Raw genomic sequence first — 20,265 nt, 5'->3', positions numbered from 1 at the left:
TAACAAAGAAATGCAGTTTTTACTTTTCCGTAATTTCTGTCTGTCTGTCTGTCTGTACACGCATCACTAGAAAACGGTTAAAGGAAATTTAATGAAAATCGGTATGCAAAGTCGGAGAATGAGCCGCTACAATCTAAGCTATAAATCATTTTATTCACGCTGAGTAAAATGGTAGTTTAGGGGAAGGCCTACAATTTAATTCTCTAATATTTATATTACACTAGCCAACATGATTTTGCAGTAAAATAGAAAATATGTAATTCTTATGGAAATCGCTGCCCTGATTCCGAAAATGATGCTATTTTTTTCCTATCACATCTAGTTTTGATGCAATTCGGTGTTTTAGCATCTGCATGAATTCGTAAGATATAATGTTGAGAGATGTTCTCGCGCAACGTTTTTTAGAATACAATTATGTGATTCGATTTGTTATTGTTTGCATTGCAATCTGACGATGAAGAAGTAGATTTCGAGCCACATCAATATGACACACCTTCAAACAAATTCACGCAATCCGAATTAAATGATCAGATAAGGGACTTAGAGCTAACCAAAGAAAAATATGAATTACTTGGTTCAAGATTGTGCAAAAAGAATATGTTGGCACACGGTGTTACATTTTCCTGGTACCGAAATTGTGACAAAGGATTCCGAAAGTATTACACTCAAGAAGATGAACTTGTATTTTGTACGGATGTTTCAAATTTTTGTACATCAATTGGGAGAGAGAGAGTATGATCCTAGTTTTTTTATTGACTCTTCCAAAAGAAGTTTAAAGGCTATTTTGCTTTATAATACAAATGTTCTGGCATCCGTACCCCTTACACACTCCACAAAAATGTCTGAAACATACGAGACCTTAAAGTTGGTACTTGAAAATATTAAATATCATGAGCATGGGTGGCAAATTTGCGGTGATTTGAAGATCATTGGATTGTTGCTGGGACAACAAAAAGGCTATACAAAATTTCCCTGTTTCCTATGCGAATGGGTTAGCAGGACACAGGATAAACATTGGGATACGGTGAACTGGCCAGAAAGGAAACAACTACAACCAGGATCCAAAAATTTCTTGAATGTAAGTCTTATTGACCGTGAAAAAATTCTACTTCCACCCTTGCACATCAAATTAGCATTGATGAAAGAGTATGTCAAGGCATTAGATAAAAGTAGCCTATGTTTCCAATATTTATCCTCTAAATTTCCCTCATTATCAGATGCAAAAATCGAAGAAGGCGTATTTGATGGACCACAGATTCGTAAACTGGTGAAGGATAAAAATTTCATAGATACAATAACCAAAATTGAGAGAAAGAGGCATGGAAAGCATTCAAAGATGTAGTGACTAAATTCCTTGGCAACATTAAGGACCCTCAATACATTGTAAGGAAAATGTTGGTAAAGTTTAAGGAACTCGGTTGTAATGTGAGCCTTAAGCTTCATTTCTTAGCTTCACATCTGGATTATTTCCCTCCAAATTTAGAAGCTGTCAGTGAAGAACAAGGTGAAAGGTTTCATCAGGGTCTCAGAGATGCAGAACGACGCTATCAGGGACGCTGGGATGTGAATATGATATCCGATTACTGTTGGTCGATTGCACGAGACTACCCTTCTAGAAGTCATTCAAGAACTTCAAAAACCTGGAAATTCCACGGAAAACGGAAAAAGACGGAGATGTGAATCTAACCTGCACATAATGTAAGTTACAAAACTACGTATGTTTAACCATGTAATTTTTATTCAAGGTACGGTTATATTACTTTAAAAGCAACTGTACAGCCGAAACTAAATAGGCGCTTTATGCTTCAGTTTCACGAATTTCAGTATACATTAAAAATATAATACAAACCATCTACTTGCTTACAAAGCAGCATTTATGTGTATTTAATGCATGCAAAATATGATTACGTTTTGCAAGCTGAAATTTACATTAATATATCAAATTTAATCAATACTAAGTATCAACAATTTTATGTAAGAACAAAATAACACTTTGTAAAATTGCCACTAAACCAGACGTGATACGCCAAAACTAATTTTTTTCTTGAATTCTGCGTTAAGAAATACATAAAACCCACCTACTTTCGTTTTTACAGCACAAAGAGAGGTTTTTTTGCAGGCTAGTGTTATTAGTGGTCGTATCAATAAATACTACATAACTAAAGTTATATAAAATTAAATTTCCTACTCTTTATATCTTATACATTTTTACCGTACCGACTATGATAACACAGATATTCATGAATTTGTAATTTTGTTATCAACGCCGAGCCAAGAGAAAATGGGTTAACAGAATTTAATGAAAATGGGTGTATCGAGTCAGGGAAAAAGAAACAACAGTCTAAGCTTTAAGCAAATTCATTCACCCTGGATGAAATAGTAGTTTAGGGGAAGGCGCCTTAAATGTCATTTTTAAATACCTATGTTATTGGTCCTATCGAAAAGTATTGAATAACAAAAGTTATAGAGAATACAATTTCCGATCATTTATGTTTTATTCAGTTTTACCGTACTGACTATGTTAAGAGTGGTATTTCAAAGTCGGGAGAAAACTAAATGTGAAGGCCTACAATATCGAAAGCGCATAACATTGATCAACAATAACATTACATTGACCATTGTTTGTGGTGACGTTCTTTGTCTCTTTTGCTGCCTCTCAACTCCGATAGTTGGGACTACTGCTGCGTACCAAGTATAATAGCCTGACTGAATATTGGCGGGAAATAACCGGGGAGTTAGAAAACTGTCTTCTTTAGCATGCCATTCCTCTGGTTCATACCTTTTCTGATACAGCTGGTACCTAACACATTGGTTCATCATAGTATTCCAGCTATTCGATCCCTACTCTGACGCGCTGTTTTGAATGAGCAGTGTACAAACTTAAGGTAGAGGATCAGTAGTAGTAATTGTAGCAGCAGTAGTAGTAATATGACCCGGTCTAGAATTACAATTTAAGCCTATTCCAAATTATAGCACTACAATTCACTAAATAACTCAAAATTCAACCCTGAAAAGAGCCGTTTCTTAAGAAAAGCTTCCTCCTCTTCACTTCTATTAAATTCTACATTCATTTTATTGCAAATTACCAGTGAAGAGGAAAAATTTGCCTCCAAGTCAGATAGATTTTTCGGCCGACAGTGTAGTGAATTAAGATTTTCTGACTCATCGGGTACTCCTACGAAACAGATTAGTCTGGGAGTCTCCACTTTCGACCCACTCCCCGCCAAACAAAGACTGAGATTGTTCACGGATCACGGCTGTCATTCCATCTCTGGAACTTTGGACTGTTAGATCGGTAGCGTAGACCTATTCGTTATAAGTGAGAAAATGTGTGGTTTTTCATTTGATCGAGCACTGCATTTATAGCGCCATTCCTACTGACGTCATTGTAATGACGTATGTTCATTTCAGTTGGGAAAACCACTAAGACAGTCTTTCTAAGGATGTAAAAATGCAGGGGGAGAGTAGGTCTCTACCATTATAATGAAAACTTCCCAACCTGATTGTCACTGATAGTAGGCATACAAAGAAAATTCCCTAATTCAGTCTTCATATAAAAAAAGACGTTTGGTGACTTCCCCGTCGTGTTTCTAGGGTAACGTTAAGAGCTATCCAATTTAATACAATCTTGCTCACAACGCGTACACTACGCGTACTAAGGAATGATCTTCATTGGGGTAATCACATAAATATGATTGTAAATAAAGTGTACAGAACTCTGCACATGGTTATAAGGGTATTTAGGGGTTGTAGTAAGGATGTAAAGGAGAGAGCATATTTGTCTCTGGTGAGACCCCAACTAGAGTATGGTTCCAGTGTATGGGACCCTCACCAGGATTACTTGATTCAAGAACTGGAAAAAATCCAAAGAAAAGCAGCTCGATTTGTTCTGGGCGACTTCTGAAAAAAGAGTAGTGTTACAAAAATGTTGCAAAGTTTTGGCTGGGAAGACTTGGGAGAAAGGAGACGAGCTGCTCGACTAAGTGGTATGTGCCAAGCGGGCATCAATTTTTGGTGATGAGACAAGGTCTCTTGGTGCATTGGCACTGCCGGTGGCTCCAGTTGGCCTGCGCAGTGGCCTCCACGGTATGCACTAGCCAGCGTATTGGTAGGTGTGCTAGGTACCAACTGATGAGCCCACCCTAGCACACGAGAGCGAAACGCTGGCAATCAGGAATGGGTTGGCTGGAGAATTTATTATGTCCAATAACGGACCATTTAAAGTGGTATGTTCGAGCTGTCAGTGGAGAGATGACGTGGGAGGTCATCAGCAGACAAATGTTTGAGTGGTATCTTTAAAAGTAGGAAAGATCACAATATGAAGATAAAGTTAGAATTCAAGAGGACAAATTGGGGCAAATATTTGTTTATAGGAAGCGAAGTTAGGGATTGGAATAACTTACCAAGGGAGATGTTCAATAAATTTCCAATTTCTTTGCAATTATTTAAGAAAAGGCTAGGAAAACAACAGGTAGAGAATCTGCCACCTGGGCGACTGCCCTAAATGCAGATCAGTAGTGACTGATTGATTGATTGATTGATACCTAACCGAGAATTTTGTATACAATGTAAAATTCCGTAGCGAAGCACGGGTACATCAGCTAGTTCTAATGTAAATGAAATTACAGATAAAATAAATATCATCTTCAACACAGCCATTCCTTCGTTAAAAAAACACTCATCTCAAAAGAATCAACAAACAAAACCCGGCACGCTTCAAAGAACCACTTAAAGACACGCCCAGCTCCACCCCTACCCCCTCAGCAGCTACTCCCACCCCTCTGCCCCTCTCCCTCACAGCAGCTGACATTATCCCAAGACGAACACAAAGCAGTGCACAACGTGCTCCCAAGCTACACACAACGTCAAATCAACAACAGCAGTAAGTATACACATACACATTCATTCCACACGACTAATAGGCATTCCCAATTATTAAAATAGAATTACTCACCTTTCACTTTTATCTTTCACAGATAAGTGTTACATCCATACACAACTGCGAAGGGAACGAGCCATATGGCAGAATTCAACACAGGACCTAATGATTTACCTTCCAGCACAAACAGCACGGATTTTACATGTGCACCCTTTAGAAATCTATATTATCCGCTCAAGTCTCAACTGAGTTAACACAATCTCATACATTGCTTTTCAGCATTCACATGTTTTGTATATATGGTGACACAAAATTCATACTTGAGAACCTGACATTTTAAAGTGTAATTTAAACCTACAATGCAGGTCATTGAATTTTAACACGTGTTTTATTCCTACAGTTATCATTAACTGTTTATAATAATGTCTATTTATCAAGACTTCAAGGACAAAACAAATTAGTTTTTATAAATTAAGGCAAATGAACATTAAGCAACAAGATGCTATCACAGTGTACAACTGAAGGTTCAGGAAACAAGAAGTGCAACCCACAAGACTAACAAATTGTGATCAATACACATGTTCTCTCTGTGTTACCATACATGTTTTAGAAAGCTAGCATCTATTTTCAGAAAAGCTCATGCCTATAAACAATTCAAACTTTTACGAATGTGTTTTTATGTATGTTATTCACGAAAAGACAGTGAATACCAAGTTCCAATTTGAAGATTGCCCTCAATCATGAGAATAATTTTGACATGTTATAGTCATATGACATTCTTTGTTAGATCTTGTACAATAGAAGTCTGATAGTCCAGCGAAAACAACCGTAACACGGCGTTTAGCAGTAAAATGTTGGTCAGCAGAATCATTAGTTTAATAACACTCCTCTTTTCAAACGTGTTGTTTCTTATTGCCATTCCATAATAATGCTGCAGTTCATTGACGTTTTTATCTGTAAGTCTTCCTTTAACGTTTAGAGTCTTTCCATCTACAATTTCTCTTTTCCTTCTGTCCGCTTCAATTTTTGAAGGCATGTTCCCATCCGTTTTTGAACGTGGCCCATACATTCAATTTTTGAAATCTTCTTTTTATCATATGGTTGGCTTTCCAGTACTCAGTACAGCACACAGCCTTCTAGGCTGAATATTTCCAGAAATACTGTAGAGATATTTAAGTGAGTCAATGCATAACAAATGGATTGTATCAGATACATTTGCACTATTAACATTGAAATAATAAAAAATACACTTCGATTGGTTTCGACAAATAATGCATCAAATTGTTCATGAGAAATCATTCATCATTATCATCATCATTTCCCTTTATCCAGCTGCAGCCGGGTAGGGGCAAATATGGTTCCTCTCCACTTTCTTCGGTCTTTCCACCACTCCTCCTGCAACACTGTGTCCCAGTCCAGGTTTCTTTCTATAATGCTGCGTTGGATGATGTCCTTCCATCTCAATCGTGGTCGTCCACGGCCTCTCCTTCCTTGGATTTGCATTTCCATCACCTTTTTTGGCATTCTTTCGTCGCTCATTCGCTTTATGTGCCCAAACTATCTTAGTCGGCTCTTCTCTATTCTATCATTCATTTTTTCCACTCCAATTTCTTCCCGGATTTTCTCATTCCTTATTTTGTCTCTTCTACTCTTCTGTATCATACTCCTCCAAGAACTTCATTTCGGATGCCTGTATTCGACTGTCATTGTCCAAGTTACTGCTCCGTAAGTAGTTATGGGTACGTAATACATCTTGTACATAGTATCCTTTGCTTCCATTGGCACATCTTTGTCACATAACATGTTTCTTACACTATGATAGAAACAACTTCCAGCTTGAATCCTTTTACTAATCTCAGCATCCAGTCGAGCATTCTCCATGAATTCACTCCCCAGGTATTTAAACGTTTCCACTACTTCCAGGGGCTTGTCTGCAAGTCTAATCTGACCTTTCCCTTCTTTCTCCCCTCTAGTCATAACAAGAGTTTTACTCTTTTCTACACTTATTTTCAATCCACATTCTTCAATCTTCCCATTCACCACATTCAACTGTTCTTGAACCTTCCTGTCATCTTCTCCCCAAATCACAATATCATCTGCAAATAACATCATGTTCATTTCTCTTCCTCCATATGTTGCTTTTGCTGTTCTCATGATGTCATCCATTACTATTGTAAACAGGATTGGTGATAGAACACTTCCCTATCTCAGCCCACTAGCTATTTTGAACCAACTTGTCCTGCCAACTTGTGTTTGCACGCAACTACAACATTCCTTATACAATGCCATGATCATTTTTATTAATCCTTGTCCAATTCCTTTTTGCACCAGTCTGTCCCAAACTTTCGTCCTAGGGACAGTGTCATATGCCTTTTCAATATCAATGAATGTCATCACCATATCATTGCCGTACTCCCAATGCTTTTCCATTAGTTGTCTCATAATGAAAATGGGCTCTATTGTTGACCTTCCACTTCTGAAACCAAACTGATTTTCCTGTATCTGATTCTCAACCCTCAACCTTATTCTACCTTCCAGTATCCTTTCCATTATCTTAGCAACATGGGATATCAGAGTAATTCCCCTGTAGTTCTTCAAAACTTTCTTATCACCTTTCTTGAAAATTGGGATGATTATTCCTTTTTGCCAATCCTCAGGGACCTCCTTATTCTCCCAGACAATCCTGAGAACTTGATATGTCCACTGCAGGCCACAGCTCCAGCTGCCTTTATCATCTCCACTGAAATTTCATCTATTCCAGCAGTTCTTCCATTCTTCACCTTTCTTACTGCCATTTCAATTTCATTAATTGTAATTTCTTGATCCATTTCTTCGTCAACGAATTGCCTTTCCTGGTCGTCCATTGAATGACTCTCATCCGTTCTTATGTTCAGCAGCTTCTGAAAATACTCTCTCCATCTATTTCTTATTTCTTGTGGCTTTGTTAAAATTATGCCACTTTCATCCTTCACAAATCTGGTGTTTACTTGATCTCTCTTTTTGTTTCTTAAGATACCATACAGTAATTTCTTGCTGCCCTGCATATCATCTCTCAATGTCTGTGTGAATAAGGCCCAGCTTTTCCTCTTTTCTTCCTCCACTACTTTCTTGGCCAAATTCTTTGCCTCCACATATTTTCTACTACTTTCTTCAGTCTTAGATGTTTTCCATGCTTTCCCTGCCATTTTCTTTTCCTTCACTTTAATCTTTACCCTATCATTCCACCAGTGTGTTTCTTTGTCTTTCACATTTCCTGATGTTCTACCACACACCTTTTCTGCACATCCAACCAGTGCTTCCTTAAATCTTTTCCATTCCTCTTCAACATTCCCCACCTCTGTCCTGGGTACCAAGGGTATTATTTCCCTTTGAAATTCTTCTTATTAAGAGATAATAACATTAAAAAAATCCTGGAATCGTGCCGGACCATCGGTCGTTCCGGACTGTTGGATGCCGGACTAATGGAATTCTACTGTAATGTTTTATGATTGCATGATATGTTGTATGTGATTGTGTGACCAGCTGAAGATGACCTAGAAAGGTTAAAACCGGTCCTGTAGTTTTAATTTAATAAATAAGTATTGATTGGGCGGAAGCCTTCTTCTCACTGCATTCGTGTATAACATCAATACAGAAAGGAAAAATATACATTACGACAATTTATAGAATATTTAAAATACCCCTCATGCCCAAAGAAAGTAATAATGAAATACAATATATCAAGAGCTTAGCTAAGTTTAATGGATTTAATTTGGAAGTAGTTAATCAAATAATCAGTAAAGTAAAAAATAAACTAATGTCAAATCTTATTCCAGATAAACAAAAAAGTCTACATATGCCACATTTACATACAATAACTCTAATATATATCAGGTATCAAACCAATTTAATAAACAAGATATAAAAATTGCATTTAAAAACAGAAAACCAATCAAAGTTTGTTTTTAAGCCACAACAGTGTTACCGTATTTACTCACATATTAGAGCTCTTTTTTCCACGTTTACAGCCAAAAATTGTAAAGGGGGGTCCAATCTGCGATAACCTCAAAATTTTGTGCAGCGAACACATGACTTCTAGGTTATAAAGAGCTATAAATTGGACGTGTAAACATTCTATACGAACTATTATTTAACAAACTTAGAATGTATTTAAGTTATACTGGCTATTTTCATCAGAAGGCAGTATTTCTAAACGTAAAAAGACAATAAATGGTGAACACGACTTTTAGGCCTACCGTACATATAAAAGTCCGTTTTAGATACTCATATTACATCATTTGTTACATCTCATTAATTCCTCTGGTGAGGTTGACGTCAGGAAGGGCATATGGCCGTAAAAACTCACTATGAAGATTCGTCTCACTTCATACTCGATCCCGCAGAAGAAAGAGATAAGGGTATCGTGTTATCATATATTAAATATTGATACAAAAGAACTTAATGGCCAGTCACTTGTCTCTGTCAGTTCAGCAGTAGGTCTAGCACACAGTAAACCTGATCACTACTTTCATTTGAATTATCGCCTTGCGCATCTAACGTCCCTGCCTTGCTACCGGCGTGTCTGCATTCTAAGTGACGTCATCTTCACTGCTATCTCTCGCCAATTGCATCAGCCATGCTTCATTCTCTTTGAGCCATGCACTGCAATCAAGAGCATACGAGGTCCCGTCTTTTTGAACCTTTTAAAAATAATTTTGTTCCTGACTGTAGAGTCTAAACAGTGTAAATCTATTCCCAGATGGTCTCTGATATTCCCAGTTGGTGTATATGCAGCAGAAGCCACTCCTTCCGAATAAAGCCGTTCTGTAGAAGGCATGCCAAACCATCAGCTGATAACTTGCGTATGTTACGAGTTGTACTTCCGAATGTAACACATAATAACTGGAAACATTCTTTTGATAACTGCGGTTGTTGAAACACAGACCCTTATTATTAAGTACATTTCATGCTTGTTCTCTACATTTATCACTTCAGGACTTGCGTAAACAGCTGTCCATGAGGTAAGACAGACCACATTGTTTAGGTTAGGGATATTACCATCCTGATAGTGCCAAAAGTTTTGACGGAAAAAAACATAAATAACAGGAAAATATACCGCATTTATGGATATCTACAGGTGTGGTGGTAATGCGTTTTATTATCATAATGTTTAATTTCGTACGTTCGTTGTCTCTTTTTTTTATTAACTCATATCCTAGTATGTTTTGTTTGGCATCCCCAAAAATTGTTTAAAGTGCGTGGGGACATAAAATTATTATTATTATTATTATTATTATTATTATTATTATTATTATTATTATTATTATTTGTTAGGTACATTGGCGAGTAAAACAATTGTTTTAATTGGATAACTTTTATCACGTTTTAAACTTACTTCTCTCCAAATACATAGCTATATTGGCCCGAGTTACGAGATATTAAACGACCACTTTGTTAATGGTCTCGCCTGGTGTATAAATAGCAACAACTGCGAATATTTCTCAACTAAAGTAAACTCATTTCCTCATCCCGAGGTGGTACAGCTCTTTTTTAGACACACCCCCAGTGGAGGGGAGTTACATGTACCGCTTGTCAACCTTCCTGCCATTCATAAATCTCTGGCAGTATGGTACCGGAAATCAAAGTCAAACCACCGAAAACAACAATTAATTGTGCTAACCATTACGCTGGTGGACATTATTAACTACAAAACACAGACATACAGCACGACTGATGCACGCTTGCAATGTGCGGGTTGGACACGAAGCTAGACCTATTCATCTATTTGTGCGACGTCACCAGAGCTGCAATAAGACTTGTACCCTCTTTGAAGCGGAATAGTCGTCGTTCTCTGACAAATTACGTTGAGTGGTCTTATCGGCGAGATTTATTTTGTTCATTTTCTTTGTCTCGACAGGCCGGGGGGGCGGGGTCTAATACACGAGTAATTTGAGTGAAGGTCAATATTCAGGTTCAGGAATATATAAGCTAACGTGTTCTAACTGTTTCGCCTCGTACATCGGACAGTCTGAACGTAGGTTTTCAACAAGATATTTGGAACAATATTCAGCTACGAGTGTACACATGAAAGAAACAGGACACACTTACCCAACAATAGAACAGGACTTAGCAATACAAAAAAACTTAAGAAAAGGAAAACTAATGAATGAATATGAAAATATCTACATTTTTATTGACCAATACTTCAATAAAAAGCTTAATCTGAATGACATGAAAACTCGTCTATACCCCACAATTACTAAGGAGAGTACGTTAATAAATGTCCACCCACAACGAATACAGCATCCGCCTGCAGACAGTACAGCCAGTCACCGAGACAAGAGGGTAACTGATACATTCCAACACCATTCACTTTTAATTTAACAACATACATTTTTTTAATTGTTACAGATACTCAATTCAACTGCGTTCTTCATACTGAAGTTCCTGAATTCATTATTTATATGAACACTCTCTCTAACACAAGCGGCTCACTACTTTAACAGCAAAACATCTAACAACAATGTGACTTTTTTTATGTACTCATTTTACTCACAAAAATCTGAATTTACAGAGGTGACACGGGATCGACAACATAACAGTTAAAATCAACAATGATTCTAAAGTTATTTTAAAAAAACTGTTACGAAATAGCCCTTTTAAACAGAGTATGCAGTATCAGGTAGGTATATTTAGTCAAGTATTTACAAATTCAAACTGACAGCATATATAGGGATATCCATTTTACGTATGTTCTCTCAATAAGAGTTAACAGAAGTTGAGCAGTTAGAACACCTTAATAAAAAGTTTTCGAACTTAAACATTCTCCCAGTAGCCATGCATCACATCGCCACAACCCGAAACTTGTGATTGGGGGAGGTAAAACCTCTGTACTAACTAATCTACCCGAGGCAGAGAGGGTGGCTAGACAGGAAGAGAAACAAAATTTAAGAAGTTGAGAACAGAAGGGTAGAAATAGTAATGAAGAATAAAGAGCACAGACACCTCTTAGACAACTCGGGGGACTCCTACACCGAGGCCAATTCAGCATGGGTAACCCTAAGCTGGCATAGTCCTCATGATCAAAAAGCACACAAACCCCCCACACCGACATTAAGGTCCTGGTGCCCCTAGAGACCAGTAAATATAAAATTACACTAACTTTTCATAGATGTCCCCATGACAACAGCCATTACTCCAATCTCTGTGTTTCTCTTGTTGATAAAAATACTTAGATTGACAAATTTCAATTAGAAAAATATATGCTGTGTTACTTAAGACTATAAACACACACTTTCAGTGGAAATATGTTGTTATTATTATTATTATTTGGCGTATGATGGATAATGACAACCTGTAAACTATTTACACAACCAGTGAAAGATGAGTACAAAGCAAATACAAATTATCATATCTATACAGTCAAAGAAAACAATTTACAAAGTTAAGAAGAAAACACTATCCACCTATCAACACTGACAGTTCGTATATACACACTGAGTGCGAGTGATGTACATGATGTACCCACTTCACTGCTTCAGGTGTTGCTGAGTTGAGATCTTCCATGGTGCCGGTAAAAGCACGGAGTGGACATTGCTGCACTACATGTTTCGTTGTGTGAAGTAGATGCTGTTCTACCTACTCCAGGTGCAGCGTGGCAGATCGAAGCCTGCCAGTTTTGTGGATGGGTTATTAATATCTACTATTTCCCAAGGTGGGGATAAAGACCACTCTGTGGACCATTTAGAGGTGGGGTTGAAGTCACTGGATGTTATCTTCACGGCAGTCTTCCAAGCAGGCTGGCGAGACTTAAGGCGTGTGCATTTCTGTCTGATATCCTCATGAACAGGTAGATGTTCATTCTTTAGCATTCTGGTCCATAGCTGAAAAAGGGCCTTCTGTCTCCTGATATGTGGAGGTAGTATATTGCTGGGAACCGGTAACCATTGGGTCTGTTTATTTACCACAAAGAACTGAAATGCAGTTGGTCCGTTATTGGACATTATAAATTTTCCAGCTAACTCATTCCTGGTTGCCAGCGTTTTGCCCCAGTGTGCTAAATTGGGCTCATCAGTTCGTAAATAGCATACCCACCAATGGCTAGTGCATACCGTGAGGCCACTGCATAGGCTACTTGGAGCCACCGCTAGTGCCAATGCACTATGACAGACTTTGTCTCACTACCAAAAATTGATGCGTGCCTGGCCATCAGATGATAAAGATCTTGATTCCCATAGGGAACTTGAAATACTTGTTCCGAATGAGTAAATTTATAATTTATAATAGAGACAGAACAGATCCAAAACGGAATGATCACGAAATAACTGATATGCATACGTTGGACGACAAGGTACAGACAGCGATGAAGAGCACCATCAGTGGAGAATAGTAGATAAGAAGAAATACAAAAAATCACAATTTATCATTGGAAATAGCACACCTGAAAACAATAAACTAAGAGCAAGAGATAAATCAGCTTGGTTATATGTCGGCCGAATACACGAAACGGTCAAAGATGCAGATCTTGTAGCGTACTTAAAAAATAATGGTATTGTCGGGACGATTGAGTGTGCTCAGCTAAAAGCAGTCGGTAACAATAAGTAATTCAGAGTAAGAATACCGTCTGAACTGAGAGAGTTAGTAGAACAATGACATTTCTGGCCGAAAGGTGTGTTAGTAAGGCAATTTCTTTTTCGAGGACACCAAAGAGAAAGCATACGGCTATAGGCAGGAAAGAAGTAACACATTGAAAGTGATAACATGGAACACTGAAGGTGCAGTAAATGCATTCGATATGTTACCAAACAATGATTTAGCAGACTCTGACTTGATCATTTTAACAGAAACTTTTCTAACTAGAGAGTGGAATATTCCTACTTTTTATACAATGCATGTTTTTGCCACTCAATGACAAACGGGTAGACCAGTGGGAGCAATCTCATGCCTTCTCAAACCCAAAATGGCCCCCTTTAAATTGCTGTATAAAGTACCGGAGATGATAATAGTCAAAACAAAACTATGCACAGTGATATGCGTATATTTCCCACCACAATACAAAGCAGAAGACACTGTGGATATTATTAGTGCTGGGCTTCATAGAATACAACCACAGGATCTAGTAATACTCACGGGAGACCTGAATTGCAGGATAGATATTTGCAACCCTAAAACAGAGGTAATTCTGGAATACCTCAAGACAGAAGGGTTAAGCCTGACTAGCAGTTTCCCGCTGGCTCCGCCCGCAATGTACAAAGTATGGTGTTGTTCGTTACTATCATCACGGATATATTTGCAAAGTTTCAAGTTCATGAAATAAAGCACATGATCTGCTGTGGTAATAGAACGTAATATTATGTCAACAAAACACTTGAAAATACATCACACAAAGAAATTGAATTAAACGTTCCTTGGAATAACACTACATGCCGAACTGTTGAAAAGTCGTTCAAAGATCGTCGTGGAGACAAATGTACTCATACCTTTTCTCAGAATCTACCAATTTAAGTAGTTAATACCTCAAAAGAAAGCGCTTGATCTACTGAGTGTTTTTAGATCAAAACGAACTGCGTACCTCAATTAGAACGAAAGGTGTGATTGCTTCAATGAGAAAAAATGTTGAAGAACTGAGACGTCAAACTGAATGTGCACTCATAACTGTCCTCAGAATCAACCAATTTGAATAGTTAAGAGCTGAAATGAAAGAGTTTGATCCACTGAGTGTTCTTAGGCCAAAACGAACTCTGTACCTCAATTAGAACCAAAGATATGATTGCTTCAAAGAGGCAAAAAAAAAATTGAAAAAAAAATCAAATAATTTGAGGAAGGCGGAAGTTAAGTGATTTATAGTACCTGATGACAAATCTGTGCATGAATACCTTTCAGTTTTTAAAAAAATGAAGGAAATCGACCGGATAGAATGGCCAGACTGACTGACTTTAATTTTCATACATTTTTTAAATATATAGATTAACGAACCAAGTGAAAAAAAAATGTCATATTGGAAGTAGCACTATAGATTTGTTATTTTCCAATATGAAGGACATCGAAATGATTTCCCAGACAGTTCTACGCATAGTAACCAGGAAGTACTTACCAGTGGCAACAACACCGATGCTGCGAGAGAGAACCAGAGCCGTCTCTAAAACTACGAAAGTATCAAGGAAAATCAACATGTGGGTAATATCAGAGTCTAATGCACTAATAGATATGGTGTCCCTACATGTCCAAGATGGTGATATTGATAGTGCAGTATCAAAACTACAAAACATTATCCTAAATTCCGCTATAAAATATAGTCAAACCGAAAAAAGAGCAAAACAATGATTCAACAGATCCTGTTACCAGGCTAGATATGACACAATCAGACTCCTCCATATTGCTGCAGATATGCTAGAAGAAGCAGCACTAATAATGTACACCTGGAAAAGAAGGAAATACAAAAAACTAATAAGGGAAACTAAAGCGAAATACTATGAAGAGACACCACTAAGACAGATAAAAGAGGCAGAAAACAACCCTTACATGGTTATCAAGCCAAAATGACCAACATTTCCTCGGAATATTTTCATGAGCATGTGGACGCCTCATTACATACAGGTTTTGACATTTAAAGACATGAGACCATGCATAATCAACGATAGCATCGAAAATGACGGACCAATAAATATGTTCAGCACACAGGAGATACAGGAGGTACTCTTAAATTTGAAAAATAACAAAGCTCATTGGCCAGACATGATCTATAATGAACATTTGAAGAGTTTGGCTCCTGTTCTCATTGAACCCCTTACTAGCCTATTCAATGAATGTGTTAAACAGGGAAGAATACCAGATCGATGGTGGACTTCAACAATATAAAGGGAAGGGAGACTTAAGCGATCCTAATACATATCGAGGAGTAGCACTAGAATGCACATTGTTGAAGATATTGACTAAACTGTTAACGCAAAAGCTGAATTGAATGTTTTAATAGATCAGTATCTCCCAGAAGAGCAATTTGAATTTAGGAAATACTGGTCCACAATACAGGCAGTAGAATGCCTTCAGAATTATATTCATGAAGCCTTTAGATTCATGAAAGGGAAGCTACGTGTTATGTTCGTGGATTATTCGAAAGCCTTTGATACAATTAGTCAAACACAAGTCATATCAAAGACTGAGGATCCATTTTGCAACTAGTAAAAAACATCCTGGCAAAGAATGAGGTGCAAATAGACGATTCGATCACAATATCCGATCCAATAGACCAGACTACAGGTGTACCACAGGGTGATCCTTTAAGCCCTCTCTTTTTTAACGTTGCAAAACACGATGTCATTCAGACAACAAACAGAAGGCACAAACATTTATATGTACGCAGATGACATGACCCTATGTTTGTTGAAATTCACCTCTTCGAGACTGGTGTATGAGCTAACTAGGGAAATTATGTTTTGGGAGGAAATACGGGACAAATTCTCTCTCCCATTAACTCCAGCATACCAAAGTTTATTTCACGAACATCAGAGAAAGAAATCGGAAATCTGGTTGGACTTCTACAGTACGGAAACGATGATGAATGACAAATGGAAGGAAGCCAACTACGAGTTACGGCACATACCAACAAGGCTTGCTGTGCATGGTTTTCACTTCAAACTATGCTCCACGATGAAGTATCACTCGCGAAATGAGGGATGCATGTGTGCTTTGTGCGGGAAGCAGTGCGATCGCTATCACGTACTAAGGTGTGAAGGAAGGAAAAGTCCTCTAATTAATTTCTGCATTGAATGATTTTGTTTATTCTTTCTATATGGCAATTATCTGCAATAAATATATTATTATTATTCTAATACCAATATAGTTGGTCCGTTATTGGAGAGTAGCCACGAATTCCAATGTGATTCTGAATTTCTCATTACCAACTCTAGCATTGAGGTCTCGCAGTAATAGTAGCATATCTTTTGCAGATCATCACCTATCACTTTCTGTTGAATTGCCCTCCATTGGAGTGTATAGGCCTCCCCCTATATCTGTAAGACAACCCCTGAATAATGCTTCCATTACAAAAAGTGTAGCTATCCACTGTTCATCTTAATCTTTGTGTACCATGAGCAGTACAGTATCTCTGTCATCCCCACTGTAAAACTGATCTTACTTCCTTCAGGCTAAGATATTTGGTTGCTTTCAAGTTTTGCATGTGGATAACAAAATGTAAAAACTTTGAATGCCACTGGGCTTCACAATGTCTCCAGATTGTTTTCATTTTTACATTCGTAGTAATCTTTTTTGAAATACCTGTTAGTTTAGTCCCTTTGCATTTTTATTTTTTTGACGGCACGAAATATAGTTTTCTTCCCAAGTTTGTCTGTACTCGATATTTAAAGCCATAAAGCTCGTCCTACACATCAGCGAGTAAGGAAAGGACGGGCCTGTAACTCGAGACTCTCCTGAGAAAAACTCACTTGCTGTTTTGTCTCTCCCCTTTGGCTCCAAATCTTTTCCCAAATTCGCAAACGTCGTCTGTAATAATATTACTCATATCACTTACAAAGTCCCTGTGAGGTGGAAGATGCTTATTGTAGATGTGGTTAGCGTTAACAAGACACCAATTCGGCATTCGTTTAGGTACGTTGCGAAAGGTCTGACACGGAACAGGCATTGGAACTCATCACGGACCGAGTTCGAACCATGCAAGAAAACTCATGATCCTTACTGTGTTTCCAGACTTTGTGCTTGTCCTTATTTATAAAAATTAAGAGAAACATAATAACGTCAAATTTAAGCATTTAACAGAATACCAAATACAAATCTGGTCAGCATGTAGCGAGGGACCATCACACTCGTGGCCAAGGGCCTTTCCATGTGGTGACTGGTATATTACCACCCCGGGAAGAATCTTTTACTTGCCGAGAGGAAGGTTAGTTTACTGCGTGGTATGGTGTAACGACGCTAGTGTACGGAAACACTTGCTCTTAGCCACAAACTTGCTGAATTACACTGGAACACTTCAAAGTGACTGTATATGTAATCATTAAATGACTAGAGAAAAAATTTGTACCAATGAACACACACAAGAGAGATGTTCTCTTCATTTCCATAATATTTGAAGAAGAAATGGTGAATACCGTAAACAAGAGAGGTCTAGCAATATCGCAGTATAATATCCTTATGTCTGGTGTTGATTGGCTGGCATATTATCCCTGCAAAAGGAAAACTATTCACCCATATTAGAAAACTGGACGGCATATAGACGATATTTCAGGATCCATATGGGAATCAACATCTAAATCAACAGCAGGTTCAACTCTCTGTTATTTGACATCAACAGTTCTTCTATTTAACAAGCCCATCAACAATGCCAGCAATAAAACCTAAGTCACTCTAAGTAACAAACTACCTTCAAGCAAAACAGAGTAAATGAAAAAAAAAAAAAAAAAAAAAAGAAAAAAAAAAAGAGAACAAATCAATGAGAAAGCGATGTGAATTGTGCTAAGAAATTGGGAAAAGAACTAATTCCATGCCCTGAATGCCCTGAAAAATCCTGCACTTTGCTCAGAGCTAGTACTAGTGCTATAAATGATGTGAATGAATACAATAACATTTGCTACTGCACCAAAGAAACAGTTTCTGAAGGATATTTTTGGTGTAAATGGCTATTACATAACAATGCAATGTAACTTTGCTGTATTAATAACACGCTATGTACACCTACCAGCATCTAAGTTATTATATCGTCATTGAGTGCTCTTGATGCACGTGCATCATCGATGATTTTTCATGTATATGGGTGAAAAACATTGTTTGTGATGTTAAAACAACCACCTACTATCTTCTGGGAGAAAGAAAAGAAAAAGAATATCAGCTTGAGGAATGATTTATAGGTTTATTGAAGAAACAGCAAGTGGGACAAAGTATTTACCAAAAGAAAGACTTACGCAAACTGTCTGAGGCGATCTTCATGGAAGGACGTCTGAGCCTCCAAGATGCCCTTCTGTTTCTCCAGGTCAGCCTGGGCTCTGCTCTGTGCTCCCAACCGGTTTATCAAGTCCATATTGCGCCGTTGTTCCAAGCCTAGAGCATCCCGCAGTTCAGTAATTCTTCTCTTTTCTTGGCGCACTGCTGACTCCAGCTCTCTCACTTTAAACAGTAAACAGACAGATCAGTCGACTGGAAATGACAATGTGAGCAGAAAGACATTCCTTCCATACATTACAGACAGTATCGGCATCATAACGTCAAGACTAGAGATGGGACAAACAGTTACTTTCCACTATTATGGTAATTATTTTTACAATTGGCTTTACATCGTACTGACACAGATAGATCTTGCAAGTAATTAGTATCATTGTAAATCCATATTGAAATTCAGGATACTTATTAAATTAATTGTTTATTAATCAACCACCTATTCAATACATAAAAATCTTTAAAAAGAGCTGGAGTCAAATTCTAATACACATTTTAACAAGAAATCAGGATCCTGATTTAATTCTTGAGGTGATACAATGACTGCAAAAAGGCGAAACATGTCCCATTCCAACTAATGTAATAAGGATGAGATCCTAATTTTAAGACTTTTATGTATTGAATAGATGGTTGTTTAATAAACAATAATTTAATAAGAACAGATAGGTCTTACGGCGATAATGGGATAGGAAAGGGCTAGGAGTAAGAAAGAAGCGGCAGTGGCCTTAATTAAGGTACAACCCCAACATTTGCATCGTGTGAAAATGGGAAACTATGGAAAACCATCATCGGGGCTGCCCACAAGGGTGTTCGAACCCAGTATCTCCCATCTCCGCACCCCTAACCGCACGGCCAACTCGCTCTGCAGTATTACTGTGTGATTTTGTGAATCTGTTTAGTACTACGATATCAGTGTTCGGGAGGAGCAGTAAGTACTTCTCTTAACTCTTGCAAGAAATGTTTGTAATAATCCCAGAACTAAGACACTGGAACGTCACCCACTGTTCATGTGAGAGTCGTCCCATCAGGCAGGGTTTATGTCTCACTGATGGCGATGCTACTGGTGTAAACCAACAGTGGGGTTCGAACCCACAATCTCCCGAATGTAATGTAGCCACTCGCTCGGTATGCTGAGTACGAGGGGGGATCAAATACAAACGGGATTTTATTCCTTATTTAAATTCATTTACTGAAAAACACAAGGCAATTACAATTTATTTTTCCTGCTTTGGAAATGCATGTCCCAGCGTACGGACAGCTTTTTGATGTCACCAGCCAGTCTTCCACACTCTCGTCATCTTCAAATCGTTACTTCATTAAGCGGTCCGAACAAACAGAAATCGCAGGGCGATAAGTCCGAGCTGTAAGGAGGATGATCAAGTCTAGTATCTTGGAGACAGTTAGAGCTGCAGTATGGGGCCGTGCATTGTCAAATCGGTTGGTCTCGTCTTTTGCAGCGATAT

General features: G+C 37.9%; 1 protein-coding gene across 1 annotated transcript in view; it reads right to left on the bottom strand.

The window, feature by feature from the left end:
* The window catches only part of LOC136885639 (trichohyalin), a 193,928-nt gene that overhangs the window by 42,406 nt on the left and 131,257 nt on the right, over window positions 1–20,265 (bottom strand). The window contains exon 12 of the mRNA XM_068230311.1: window positions 18,772–18,973. Coding sequence (XP_068086412.1) covers window positions 18,772–18,973 — 202 coding nt within the window. The remainder of the gene's footprint in view (window positions 1–18,771; window positions 18,974–20,265) is intronic.

This window comes from Anabrus simplex, chromosome 14, assembly GCF_040414725.1.
Source record: "Anabrus simplex isolate iqAnaSimp1 chromosome 14, ASM4041472v1, whole genome shotgun sequence".
Lineage (NCBI taxonomy): Eukaryota > Metazoa > Arthropoda > Insecta > Orthoptera > Tettigoniidae > Anabrus > Anabrus simplex.
This window is presented reverse-complemented; position numbering and strand designations above follow the sequence as displayed.